Source organism: Condylura cristata, unplaced genomic scaffold (assembly GCF_000260355.1).
Source record: "Condylura cristata isolate star-nosed mole 26May11 unplaced genomic scaffold, ConCri1.0 scaffold00013, whole genome shotgun sequence".
Taxonomy (NCBI): Eukaryota; Metazoa; Chordata; class Mammalia; order Eulipotyphla; family Talpidae; genus Condylura; species Condylura cristata.
In genome coordinates, this window is record NW_004567114.1 from 36,702,946 (window position 1) to 36,716,886 (window position 13,941).

A 13,941-nucleotide genomic window follows, 5' to 3' on the forward strand; every position below is an offset into this window, starting at 1 on the left:
TATAGAAGTTTCCAGATGTACAAATGTTCTAGATCAAAATTATAGAAGTTTCCAGATGTACAAATGTTCTAGATCAACATGTTGACCACCAAAAGTACAGTTTTCATCCTTTATCATATCAAAAGTTTAACTTGTTATTATTATTATTATTTGCAGCATAGATCGGTGTTTAAATATCTATATCCTGAGCATATCCTAAGTTAGAGGAAGCTAAGCACTTGGTAGGATCAGTAATTAATGTATCACATTCACATTTATCTACCTTCCAAAATGAATGCAACATCTTTTTGTTAAAAAAACAACACAAAAAAATCCCTTATGTATTCCTTTGTTTACACTTGAACTATGATTATATAAACAAGTTTTCAAGTCAACTTCAATGAGAAACTACAAGACATAATTATGGATAAAAATATGTTTTAACAAGCTGTGAAGACACATTAGTTATCACTAAGTAAAAACAAATCTTATAGTAGAACTCTTATGTAACAGCAAAGAAGGTCTCTCTTACTTCTCTACGAATTATTTAAAGAAAGTGATGACTTTGCCACATACCTACAAACAGAAACATTTTATGAAAAGAAACTGCTCACTAGTGAATCTATGTGTCCCTTTTATTAAAACTGTATTTGAGTGTAATGTAAGATAGCCTTAAGTAAGTGTCTTAGGAGTTAATTCCCTAAGATTTCTTTTTCTCCATTATCATCTTTTGTTGTTATTTTTACATTTTGGATAATGATATGGAAAGAAACATGAACTGTATTATGTTGACTCAGGTAAGAAATAATTTGGTTTTGTCATAAAAACTTTTCCTCAGTCTAATAAGATCATAATGACATTGAGGATGCAGAGGGTTTTCAGGAGTTAGCTTTGTAAACAAATAGAATTTAATGTGACAATAGTATAGGTATAGTCATAGAGTGCAATGGGAATACAAAAAACAAATAATTTAAAACCATCTAAAAGACCAGTATTTTGTGAATATTATATTATTTAGGCCATAGCTATGCCTATTTGTTTTTTACAAAGTAAATTACAGACATGTCTAGTTATCTACCCTATCCTTTCCTTAGTACTTAATACTTTTATTGTCCTTAATACCAACACCCCATCTTTGAGACTTCAAAGTTAGCCATCAAAATGACTGCAATTACTTAGTTATGCCTCAATAATCAAAAAGCTTTTTCAGTTTCAGAATAAATTAAAACTTTAAAAACTACCAATCACCTAAAATTCATACGTATAAATCTTCTTTTATAAACTCTTACAAGCAGATATTATATACAAGATTAACTTCTAAAAAGCTAGATTTGTGATAGTGCCTCACATTATAATTCAAAAAGACTCACTGCCATAATTCATAGGACTGAATCCTCTAGGAAATGGCAGGAACATTTAAGATTAGATCTACCTTTTTAACCGTAACTGTGGAAATCCATTTCAGTTTAACTAGAAAGGATACCTAGCTATACTGTGTAGCACTTTATAATTTGAGGAACATCCAGAACTCTTAAAAGTATGGAAAAATAGAAATAAGATTTGAACATAAATGTGCATATGTACTCATGCATACTTAAACTCGATCAAGGAAAGGTTAGCCAAAATGTTAAATACCCTCATTATGAGCTTTAATTTTAATTGTTTATAAGCTATAATTTGCAATTCAGAGATGTATAGTATTTTAGAGGCTAAAAAAATATTACATAAGTCTATTATTTGGTAAATCTTTCAAATGTGGAATTTATGATAAAACAAAATATAATTGTGATTTGTAGGAAAACACTTGAGAATCACTGATCCAGTAAAATTTGTAAAGAGGTAGGTGCTTTAGAGTGACAATTACTAACACAATATTTGTGAATTGTTCTTTAACTAAAAGTCATACTATTAAAAAAAATTTATTCCAAAAAAACTGGTTAATAAAGTCTCTTAATGTACCTAACCTAAAGTTCATACCTTGCTTTTCATAGCAGAAGAATATGGGCCTAAAAACAATCCAGGTAAAATTTCCTAGAAAAAAAATTGAGATATTTACCATCAGCAATTTAAATCTATACAAAATATGTACCATATAAGTGGATCTGTGGAATGTCTTTATAATTGTCTAAGTATGTGTTAAAATTTGTTATTTGTTTAGGAAGCATTTCCTATCCACATTGAATAGATGCTTGGGAGAATAAATGCAAATGTTCTTTACATATCAAATAAAACATTCAAAGTTTAAGTACAGTTCTGAAAAGTCAGGTATTTTAACTTCCATCGTTCTTTTTATCAGCAGTTTGGGTAAAATTAGTACACGTTTTAAGCGTTTTAAGAACATAATAACAAGCTTCTTTATATCTATTTTCGGCTATAACCTAAAAATAAAATAGGCATAAAGAAAATTTTCCCTTCAAAATTACGAAAAACCTCAGCCAGCCAAATCAAGAGCAATATAAGAAAAAAAGCACAAATTACCTATTAATAATAAATAAAGAATTACTACAAAGTTTAAAAAAGATCAATATGGAATATTTGACTTTTGACAGTTTGGACAGTATATACAAGTACCTTTTCACTGCTGAATTAAAATTTATCCTCTATGAATGCAATATAAAGCTCTTTCAGCCAGATTATAATAACCTAGATAATAATGTATTTTGTATTCAGTTCTATAAAGCAGAATAATTAACTGCACATGGTTCTGATTTCTGCTACCAATTTTTTATGAGCACAAAAAACATTTTACTCATTTTTGCATTTCCCCCATAGAACCAAGTAAAATACTTCAGAGATAGATACTTTTAAAAAGGGAAAGCAGAGTTTTTTAAAGTGAAGGGATTTCCAGAAATGGGAGATAGTGAGCTATCCTAAGACAGCAGAGTTGTCTGTTAATGAAATACAAAAGAAAAGTTAATTACTGGGAGGGTTAGCTATCACTTTATTTTATAGCAGAAGTATTCAATTCAGTTTTTGAAGGACTTACAGAACTTGATTATGGAAAACACAGAGATAAATAATTATTCAAAAGAGTGATTTGTTTTATAATCAACTCTCCTATACTTATAAGCTAGATAAGCAACAGAAAGCAAGCTGCTTTGCAAAAGGAATACAAATACTACATAAAATTTTTGGAATAAGAAAAACAAAGTGACTCATTAAGTACATACATATATATTACCATGCTTACATTTATATCTAATCTAAGGAAGAAAGGAACAATTCATTTTTTCTCTTTAATATATCCACATTCAACCTTAAAGATTTCAATATTTTAAATACCAAGAGATGATTCTCCTAATCATGAGCCAAAGGTCTCAAACCCTTTGTGAAATCAAGTTAAGTTACTTAATAATGATGATAATATGGGTTGGTTTGAATAAAAAGGATTAGCATACCTGCATCTCTCGTCTCATAGGGTAGGTCCATTCCTTCAAAATATGAGGAAAATACAAGAATAAAAGTAAATAAAATTATGAAAAATATTATCCTAATAAACATTACACATGTGACATACAAGTGAGTGAATTTTTTAAAAAATGCATTATATTTTAAGAATATAATTATAACAGATGCAACTGACTTCACAAACACCCAAAAATTTATGTGGTGGGAAACATGATTAAGATATTCTTTAATTAACTGGACTTTTAAAATTAAGATGATGTTATGTCATACAATGGATAGGTTGTTTCATTAGCAGCAGATATTTCAGAAGTTTCTCCCAAGGTGATCCTCTAAATCAGATCTCAAACAGACAACACTAATGAACTGGCAACAAAGAAAACCAAAACACCTGTGAAGACTTAGGATACAAAAAGTGATTTGCAAAGTGAGCAATGTTCATAGTGGATGAAAGAAGAATGGTACGTTACTAAGTACTTACCACTCCTAAACTAAACTGCTGGATCAGCCCTGCTGGATCATCAGCCTTTGCCATATTTTACTGGGGTTTATGATACTGTTTATTTAGTTCAACTCCCTTTTAAAGACGTATCTCATTAAATGATAATTTATTCTATCTTTGGAATGCAGATCAAGACAAAAGTTGTAAAATAATGCAAAACAGCAATGACAAATGAGAATACCTTAAAAGTTAGGAAAACAAAGCAGTCATAGATAAATTGATGTGAAAAATAACAAATATAGTATGGATAGTATGGATTCATTAAATGATAATTTATTCTATCTTTGGAATGCAGATCAAGACAAAAGTTGTAAAATAATGCAAAACAGCAATGACAAATGAGAATACCTTAAAAGTTAGGAAAACAAAGCAGTCATAGATAAATTGATGGGAAAAATAACAAATATAGTATGGAAGTCCTAGTTTGTAAATGGATTGCAAAAGTTTCTAACTTGGCTACTTAAAATTCAGATTTATACATAGTAACTAGGTTTATAAAGTTAAGATGTTACAAGTAATAATAATAAAGTTAGGATTTTGTAAAAATTGCAAAACTAGTGCCAAGAATTCCCTTTATTCTTCACCTAGATTACCCAAGTCGGGAACTTGTTAGCATAGAAGATAAAATTTTACACATCTATTATGGAAAAAGAGAACAATACTATTCCTACAGTGACAACCTGTTCTTTTTTTTAATAAAGTATTTTTTGTTTTTCATTTTGAAACTTGGTCTGCAATGTAGTAGAAATTGGCTACAAGCCCTGAGAAATTTTACCTATGTAATAATATTTAAAATATACCTTAAAGAATATCTTTATATAGATAGTTGAACAAACAAGAGTAGTAAGGGATTCCCCCCCACACACACACACAAGAAAGCACAAACCCAGAAAGATTATTGAGCACTGAACAATTTCCTCAGATCTGTTGTTCTTGATAGGATCTTATATTTCTTTCTGCTCTTTTAAAACAGATACAAAGTACAGAGGATGAGATGTTCAAATGCCCAAATCTCAATGTAGAGCTCAATGAATTTTTACAAACGTATGCACCTATACTACCACCACTCCAAATTTCTGACTCCAGAATGTTCCCACATTTTTCAGTCTAATGCTTCTAATTCACTGACATTTTCCACTATAGATTAAATTCTGCTTGTTCCTGAAATTCATAAGAATATAATAATCACACCAGTACTACTTTATGTCTGACTTCTTTCACTCAACTTAAGGTCTGCTGTGAAGTACACTTGTGTATGGATAGTCCACAATTTACTCATTTACCTGTTAGTGCATATTTAAATAGCTTCCAGGTTTGGGCAATTATGAATAAAGATGCTATGAAAATTTTTTTCTATGATCTTTGGTGGACAGAAGTATTAATTTCTTTTGGATATACCAGCAATGACACTGCTAGGTCATTGTATGGTTGGTTTCACTTGATACTGCCAAAAGTTTCCCTAAAGCCAACTTACATCTCCACCAGCAATGTACAGGAATTGTAGTTGTTTCTCACATCCTCACCATGGCCTTATTTTAAATGCCACTGTATATATGATACATAAGACAAAGTCTAGGACAGGTTCAAAGTTGTCAGTCAGCTTAAGACCAAAAAGCTGGGACAACAGAAGGCAATAGCTTCAGTGCAAGACAAATTAGGGAGAAAAAGTAAAAGATTCCTCACATCCCCCAAAAATGAGTACTCTTGCCCTACATAGCTTTGGTTTTGAGAAAAAAGTGGTGCTAGACGTAGAGCTGGGGTTTTCCTAACCACAATGTGACCTTCACTCATTGGCATTAGAACCCGATTGTGTTTGTAAAGCCAAGTGAGTGATGTCAAATGAAGCTGTGTAGTGTTCAGGGGCTAGTGGAAAAAATAAATGCATTTCTGGGGAAACAAACTCTAAATCCAGATAAAAAATAATTCATATAGATGGTTTATCATAGACAAAAAAAAAAAAAGAAAAAGAAATTCAGCAATAACTGAATCATACCTACAAAAGATGCAGACATTACATTAATGAAAAATAAAAAACATTTAGTACAATGACAGCAATGAAAAAGAAATGAGAATATCAAAAGTATGACCAAGGATTAAGAAAATGACTAAAAAAGCCTTGAGGAATATGAAAATTCCTTGACAAATAAAAACTAGCGGATAGGTTAAACAGAAGAAAAGGACAGATAAAATGAGATTTTGAAAACTGGAAAATAGAAATGAAGAAATAACTAAATTCAGAATTGGAAACCATGGGCAGCAAACAGAGATACAAGACAATTAAAGCTCTAACATCCATAACAGCTAAGTTCTAGAAGGGAGAAGAGAAAATAAAGGAGAAAGAATATTACAGAATATTTATTTAGAATTTTATAAAACTGGCTGAAGGCATACCTTAGAAATAGGCTGATCAATAAATCAAAAAAGGACAAGAAACTGATAAACAGTGAAATAGCATTAAAAAACAAAGAGAAATACAAGATTTTCCTTTCTCAAACTAAAAGTAAATAGAAAAATAGAAGAGAGACCAGACAACCTAAACATATGACTTTTTCTGGAAAAAAAAAACAAAAACAAAAAACAAACAAGAAAACATAGAGGCAACTCTATGAAGAAAAATCTTGTTTTAAAAAATTGTTCCTTTACTGTAAGATTTATGTTTTATTTATATTGTGTAGGAGAATTGGGGTATAGGCCAGAGGTGTAGGGAGTGAGATTTACCACAGAAAGGAACAAACAGATCTGCTGAAATACTCTGCAGAGGGCAGCAGCAGGTGAGGCAGGAAAGGTCTCCTGTGCCATGTGGTTTGGCTCCTTGGCCAGGGACTGAACTCTGGTCCCCTGTGGTCATGGCAGTAGTGCTGAGATTTAACCACTAGGCCACCAGGGAGACAGGGAGACCCCCCCCCAAAATCTTTCAACAAGAAAGTCTAGAAATAAAAATGACTTTGACCCTGATATCAGTCTCTCTAGTATACATACACACTCACACTTTCCCCCCTTCACTGCTTTATCTAGATATTTCCAATTTTTGATGACAGTGCCTAATACACAGTAGGCACTGCTTAAATACTTGCTGAATGAATGAAAACATAATGTGTCATGTGTAAACATAAATACAAAAGCAGTAAAAAATCTAGAAGAAAACATAGCATCTCTGCAACCTTGGAAAAAGTAAAGAGGGCACAAAAGGTACCGTGTTACTAAGTCTATTCAAGTTACATTCATGAAAATTAAAAACTTTTGCTCAAAGAGCAACCTACAACTGAAAAAAATCTGTAATACAGCTAACAAAAAGAGATTTCTATACAAAACACAAATCAATAATAAAGTGATAACCCAATTTTTTAAATGGGCAAAAAATTAAAACAGTCAACCATCACATAAGATAAATATATGAAAAGGTACTTCGTATCAGTAGTCATTATGGAAATTCAGATTAAAAACACAAGATACCTGTGTACATCCACTGAAGTTAAAAAGACTGACAACACCAAATGTAACAATGATAGGAAGCAACTGGGACTATTAAAGCATTGCTGACAGTAGTTAAAAAATGTTAAGCAAACAGCTACCCTATCGTCTAGCAGTTACATTCCTACAATTTACCAAAGAGGAGTGAAAACATAAAACCACAAAGAATAATACACAAATATTTACAGCAACAAATATTTATCATAACCTTACATCATCCAAATGTCTATTTATGGTACACTTATATAATAAAATAATAATCAGCAGTAAAAAGAATCTACTCTTGATAAATATAGATGAGTTTCACAGATTTATATTCAGTGAAGAAAGCAATATAACAGTCTACATGATTCCATTTAAGTGAAACTGAAGAACAGAACTTAAGGATGGTTACAAACACTATAATATTTATTTACCTATCATTGGTGGTTAAGGACTGCCTGAAAATGTTGTAACTATGTTGATAAGAATGATCTGTATCTTAAGTAGTAGTTAATATTTGTACACCATTTGTTCTCTATGCACTACACTGTAAATTTACCTCTTTTAAAAAACAGTATTCATGGCCCTCCCTGGTGGTGCAACAGGTTAGGAAGTAGCATTGAAAGCTAGCGGCAGCCACTTCAGTGTGGGTTAGATGCCAGGCTCCACAGGTGACCCATGCATGCAGCACAACAGACCCCTTCCTGACCTGCCCACTGTTCCCCTCAGCAGTGTACTTCGTTGATCTGCCTGTTCTGCTCCCTACTCTGTCTATGGTGAATCCTCTCATCGCCCCTGCACCTCTGGCTTGTACCCCATCTCTGTATGCATAAATAATAACTAAATCTTAAAAAGAAACAATAGAGTTCAGACTAAAAAAGACAAGATTACATACAAAAGAAAAGCACTCAGAGTGATCATGACTTCTAGACTGGAAAAATGGGAGCCAAAAGAAAGGAGCAAAACACAGTGATGAAAATAAATACTGATCAGAATATATGCTCAGAAAATCATCTTTCAACAACTAAGGGAAATAAAAGACAATTCCATAAAAACAAGCACAGAGTTTATTACTAGCACACTCTAAATGACTTTCTTTGAAGAAAAGGTGTTGTCTCTATTTTACATTTCTACTGTAGGCACAGTCTAACTACCTTGATTTTCAAATCCAAATAGTGTTCTCTTAATCACATAATACAGCAGCCTCTCAAGAAGGAACTACATGGCAAACAAACTTATATTTAAATAAATACTGATAAACTAAAAAAAAAAAATAAATGAAAAACGGTAAGTTTCTGTAGAGTAACAGAATAGAAAAAAGTGTTAAGTTTCCAAGCCAGTCATTTTAGAGGAAGTCATTTTAGTCATGGTACCCCTAATACAGAATTTTTAATTTGGTACTATTTCTGGTGTAGCATCAAATCCTGATCAAAGATCTACCTTCTTTTTGGCTCAAGCCCTGAATCCTACCTTAAGAACAAATCTTTAGTTTTAACATTACCTACCAACCCTGTTAATGCCTTTGGCATATAGGTCAAGTTTTAGAATTATTCATGCTGGGGGCCTCTCTGGTGGCACAAGGGATTAAGTCTCAGAACAATGAAGCTATCACCATCCACTGCAGTCCTGAGTTTAATCCCAGGCCAGGGAGCTGACACACATGGTAGAGAAGACCTTTCCTGTCACACCCACTGCTCCCCTCAAGCAGTGTATTTCAGTCAACCTGCCTGTTCTGCTCCCCACTCAGTCTCTGGTGAACGCTCTCACCCTCCATACCTCTGGCCTAACCAGGTTCTTATATGCATAAATAACTAAATCTTTAAAAAACAAGCAAAATCATTCACGCTCAGTTTCACTCTATTAGACATCCATCTATCTGAATGTGTCTGTAATAACCAACTTTTGCCTGCATCATAGTCAATCTTCATCTCAGTCTGCCATGTTGCTCTTTAAATCATCACTTTAGAGCTGACAGAATTAATGAGCACTCCCACTCTAATTACCAATGATCTACTTTGAGTTAATACTATAGTTAATAAGTAGACTCAATTTCCCAAACTTTGATGATTAGTTAAGCCATGTGACCATGTTTTACAAATCAAAGGAAGCCAGATAAACCAAAATACTTCTATTTGGGAAACATGCCATGCTGCTTCTAGAAATTAATTCACAAGTGAAAATTCTTCAATCATTGAAATGAAGTAGAAGGTACCACATTTTAAAACATCTTTCAGGCTTTCTCGATTCTCATACAAATGCAAAGTTAAAACCTATAAATTGCAGCAGGAGATAGAAAGTATGTTATAAAAATGGTCAAAGATCAATCAATGCATTAAAGGACGTAGACTGTAATCATTACATAAAATAAAAATTCTGGCCCTCCCTGGTGGCGCAGCGGGTTAAAGCACAGCACTGAGAATCTAAAGCCGCTTCAGCATGAGTTCAATTCCCCCCTGCCCCGGAGGTGACCACAAGGTGTGGCAGACCTCTCCTGACCCGCCCTGCTGCTCTCCACAGCAGTGTACCTCAGCAGTGTACTTTGTCGATCTGCTTGTTCTGTTCCCCACTCTGTCTCTGGTGAAGCTTCTAACCACCCCTAGGCCACTGGCCTGTACCCCGTTCTGTATGCACAAATAAACAAATCTTTAAAAAAATAAATAAAAATAAAAAATAAAAATTCTTATCAGATGTATCAGGTGGGTTAAAACCTTATCTTTTAGAAATACCAACAACAGATTTACATATTTTACATAGATAAAGAAAGCAATTTGGATTAAAATAATTATCAGAAAACTACATCTAAGTCAGGACATTTCACAAAATAAAAAAATCTGTATTACAATTTCTCTTCTCCAAAAAAAGGTAGTACTATCCAGAATAAGCCCTTTCTTACAGTTCCTACCCTCGCTCAAGCTTTGCTTAAACCAAAGGAGCAAAGAAGCTTTTCACTCAGATAAAAAAATGAGAAGGTTAGGGATATAGAGACAGAGGACATTAAAGTAAGAGGCTTCTAAATCACTTATTCTAAAATGTGGCTGCCATCAGGATTATCTGGCTCCATCTCAAACCAATTAAACCAGGACAGAGTCTAACCAAAATTGAAATAAATTATATTGCAGTTTTTATTTGAAGAGAAAATATTAAGCACTGAATTATAAAACAAAGTGTCCTAACTATGTAGATGATGTTACAGGTCTGAATGTCATCCTCAAAACAATGGGAAATCCTGGCAAAATTTTAAACATGGCAGCAACAATCTATTTGCAGACTGATCTAAATACTGCTAAATTTTTACTATTACTTTCCTATAGAGAATGTCCTGACAAGTATTTCAGGAAACTTGGGACTATTTAATAGAAGTGCTAGAATCATCAAGCTAGCATAGCTCAAATACATTAATAAGAGCATTCATTAATAGCACTCTATGAATTCCACTTTCACTAATGCAAGACTTGGATCATAATTTACTCTTCATGTATGCTTTTTTTACATGGAAGAGACTTTGCTGTCTAGACACCCCAACTTTGTAAGAAAACATAACACTTTACACGTCTCACTAGAAATTAGAAAATCAACACTGTGTTCTGTCATTAAATGTGCCCCATTTAGTGGTTATTTACAGTTTTGTCTGCACAAAAAGCACCTTTCATCTTCTGTGAAATTTCTCATATGGTTTTGGTGAGAAGACTACCAATGATAAACTTCACTTTCCAGTCAAATGAGTTAGTGTTTGACCTAGAATGCACCCTTCAGTACATTCACCCCCTCCTGGTTACAATGACTGGCTGAAAGGATGGGAAATGGCCTAAGTTAGATCAATTCTCTAGGTTTTAAACACTGAAACTTTCTTCAATGTTCAGGCTCTGCAGGCATGCGATTCCAAAACAAATGACCACCGCAACTCCATCAGAGTGCAAAAGCTTAAAGAGAAAGTAGTGAAAAGAAATGCAAAGGAGATTCTGATGTATTATAATATGACTTGGTCAAGTTCCCGAAACCAGTTCTATCTATGCCTTTCTGGATTTTATAACTACTTCTTTCTTTTTGCTTAAACCAGTCTAAGCTGGATTTTGTCACTTGAAACCAAGAGACGAAACATTCCAAGTTAGGAAATATTGAATGAAAGTGCTTTTCAGTATATAGTATTGGCATCATCTTCTACTAGGCTTTGTTCTGTACAGGAAAGAAAGACTCCACACTTTTTGCAGGGATAAGACATTAAAAACAATAAAAGATTACACACAAGGTTAGCAAGCATTGTAGATTTGTTTAGATTAGAGCATGGGGCGAGGGAAATGCACTGGACTATGGTGATGGCACAGGGTGATTTGGTGATGGGAAGCCCATGGGGATTACAACTGAGACGGAAAAGGCACAAAATGATGTAAAAATAAACTATTATATATATTTAAAAAAAAAAAGTAGAGCATGGAAGAACTATGCCATATTAAAAAAGAATTAAGCCTCAAAAGACCAAGGTCCTCACTGTGTCCTGTGCTACTTGTTACCATGGCATATCACTTATTCTCTGTAAACTACAGCGACAGTAAAAGCATTCTCCTCATCCACATTATCCCATAGTAAACAAAGAGAAAACTGTAAACTCACTTTACATCTAAATTCCACTTTCTGTTTTCCATGTCTACTTTTAAAGACATAAACGTCTCAAAGTTCTTGACCACCAACAAAACATCCCTCCAAATACAAATGATTCTCAAATGCTGATGTCCAATATATCTAGTATAAGTTTAATGTTATCTTAAAAACAGCTTTACTTTCCAACTTCTAAAGACATTTAAAACCAGAAATTCTAGTTTTCTTTCTTGATCCTACTAAAGCTTACGGATCCTTGTCCAGTTAGTAATTTAGCCCTCAAAAAAGTTTAATAGTCTACAAGACCACAAAGCATTTAAAACTAATAATAAATCGGGTGTGTGTGTGGGGGGGGGGGGAGGGACCCTCCACGTAAATGTCAGTCAAGAAGTGAGTGTAGTGGAGTAGAAAGAGCCCTAATCCGAAATCAGGAGATCAGCAGGTAAACTTTCCTCTGTCTTTCTTTCCCTCCAAAGATCAAGAATTACTGATTAAAGTTTCCCAATTCCAATGAGTGAGCTTTGAGACCTTTTACTCTGTTGGTTAGTTTGGTCTCAAAAATACCAAAAGCCCAAACCAACCAACCAACAAACTTTTCGAAGGTGCACTTTCAAGTTCAGGCCCCGCTTCTACTCCACATGTGGGCTTCGAGTCCACAAGTGAACGGTGACACCAAGGCTACTCCTCAAAGAGACAGTTAAAACAGCACCTTCTTATTGTTTTGGCAATAAATGGGGAACTTTGCCCCAAGCAAATCCTCGACGCCGAGCTTAGAGGGTAGAGGACTTGTTTGCTCTTCTCATTCTGTGAGACCGGACCCAGCCCCTCCGCCCGGATCTCCCGACCAGGAAGAGGAACTGGGTCCGGGTCGGAACCGACCAGCCCGAGCCTCAGGCTGCGCCCCGAGGCTCCCGGGCGCCGTCACAGGGACCCGGGCTGCGGTGAGGCGGCGGTGTGGAGGTTGGGGCCTGGGGTCGCCCTCGGCCGGAGAGCACGGAGGAGGCCTGTGCGTGGCGGTCACCAGACTCACCTCGGCGTCGTCTTTGCACTGTGGGAGCGACGGGAACTCCAGCTTCATGTCCTCCATGGTCCCTGCCCGAGAGCTGGTGGGTGGGGTGGGAGTTTTCCGGTTGGCCCGACCCTCAGGCTGGCAGTGGCGGTGAAAGGAAGAAGGGCAGTTGGGCCGGAGAACTGGCGGGCGGGCAGCGGGCTCACAACTAACACACGCAGACGTAAAGGTCCCAGCGACTCCGGCGACGGCGGCGGCGACGAGGAGGGTTGGGCGGCTCGTGCCCGGCCGCCATGCTGCTGCCGTCTTCCTCCCCCCCGAACTCCGCGCCCCTCAGGCCGCCCAGGCTCCGGCTCTAGCACGAGAGCTACAACCGTCGCCCCGCCTCCCCGCCCACCCCCCCACCGCGCCGCCCCAGCCAATCCCAGCACACGCTCGTCCTCAACCCGCCCGCCACGGCCGCCAGGTGTCAGTGCGCCGCCACCCCGCCCCTCCGCGAGAGCGCAGACGCGGGGGGCGGGGCCTGGAAGGCGCAGCGGCGGGAGCGCACCCCGCATGGAGGAGGTGGGGCTGCGGCGGGAGGGAGGCAATGACTGAAGGACAGCCCAAACCCTTCCCCAACAGCGGGCGAACGTCTTCGCTGGTATAGGAAAGGGCAATATATCCCAGCCAGCAAAAATTGGCTCCCGAAATAACACCGTTCCTCCCCTCTCAGAAGCCTGTAATCTATGGTACAACCTAGGTTATAGCCAAAGGGGCAATAAATGACTTCATTCTAAAACTAGGTTGTGCTACACAGAAAATAAAACACCCATCATTTCTAAGAAAAATGAAACCGGGAACCTGTAAGAATACTAGAGAAAATGATAACTAGAATAGCTAGAAAGACAAATAGAAAAGTCTTAAGACAAAAAACAACTGATCATTCAGTGACTTGTACATAATAATGTTATCTTTTATTCTGTTTCATATTTTCACATATTAATAAACATCACTCTTC

At 36.0% G+C, this 13,941-nt stretch overlaps 1 protein-coding gene across 1 annotated transcript in view; it reads right to left on the reverse strand.

The window, feature by feature from the left end:
* The window catches only part of STYX (serine/threonine/tyrosine interacting protein), a 31,334-nt gene extending 18,099 nt beyond the window's left edge, over nt 1-13,235 (reverse strand). Inside the window, exons 1-3 of the mRNA XM_004681866.2 lie at nt 12,963-13,235; nt 3,378-3,410; nt 1,957-2,010 (exon numbers count right to left, since the gene is read on the reverse strand). Of these exons, the coding sequence (XP_004681923.1) occupies nt 1,957-2,010; nt 3,378-3,410; nt 12,963-13,019 (144 nt within the window). The 5' untranslated portion in view covers nt 13,020-13,235. The remainder of the gene's footprint in view (nt 1-1,956; nt 2,011-3,377; nt 3,411-12,962) is intronic.
* Between the last annotated feature and the right edge of the window lie 706 nt (nt 13,236-13,941).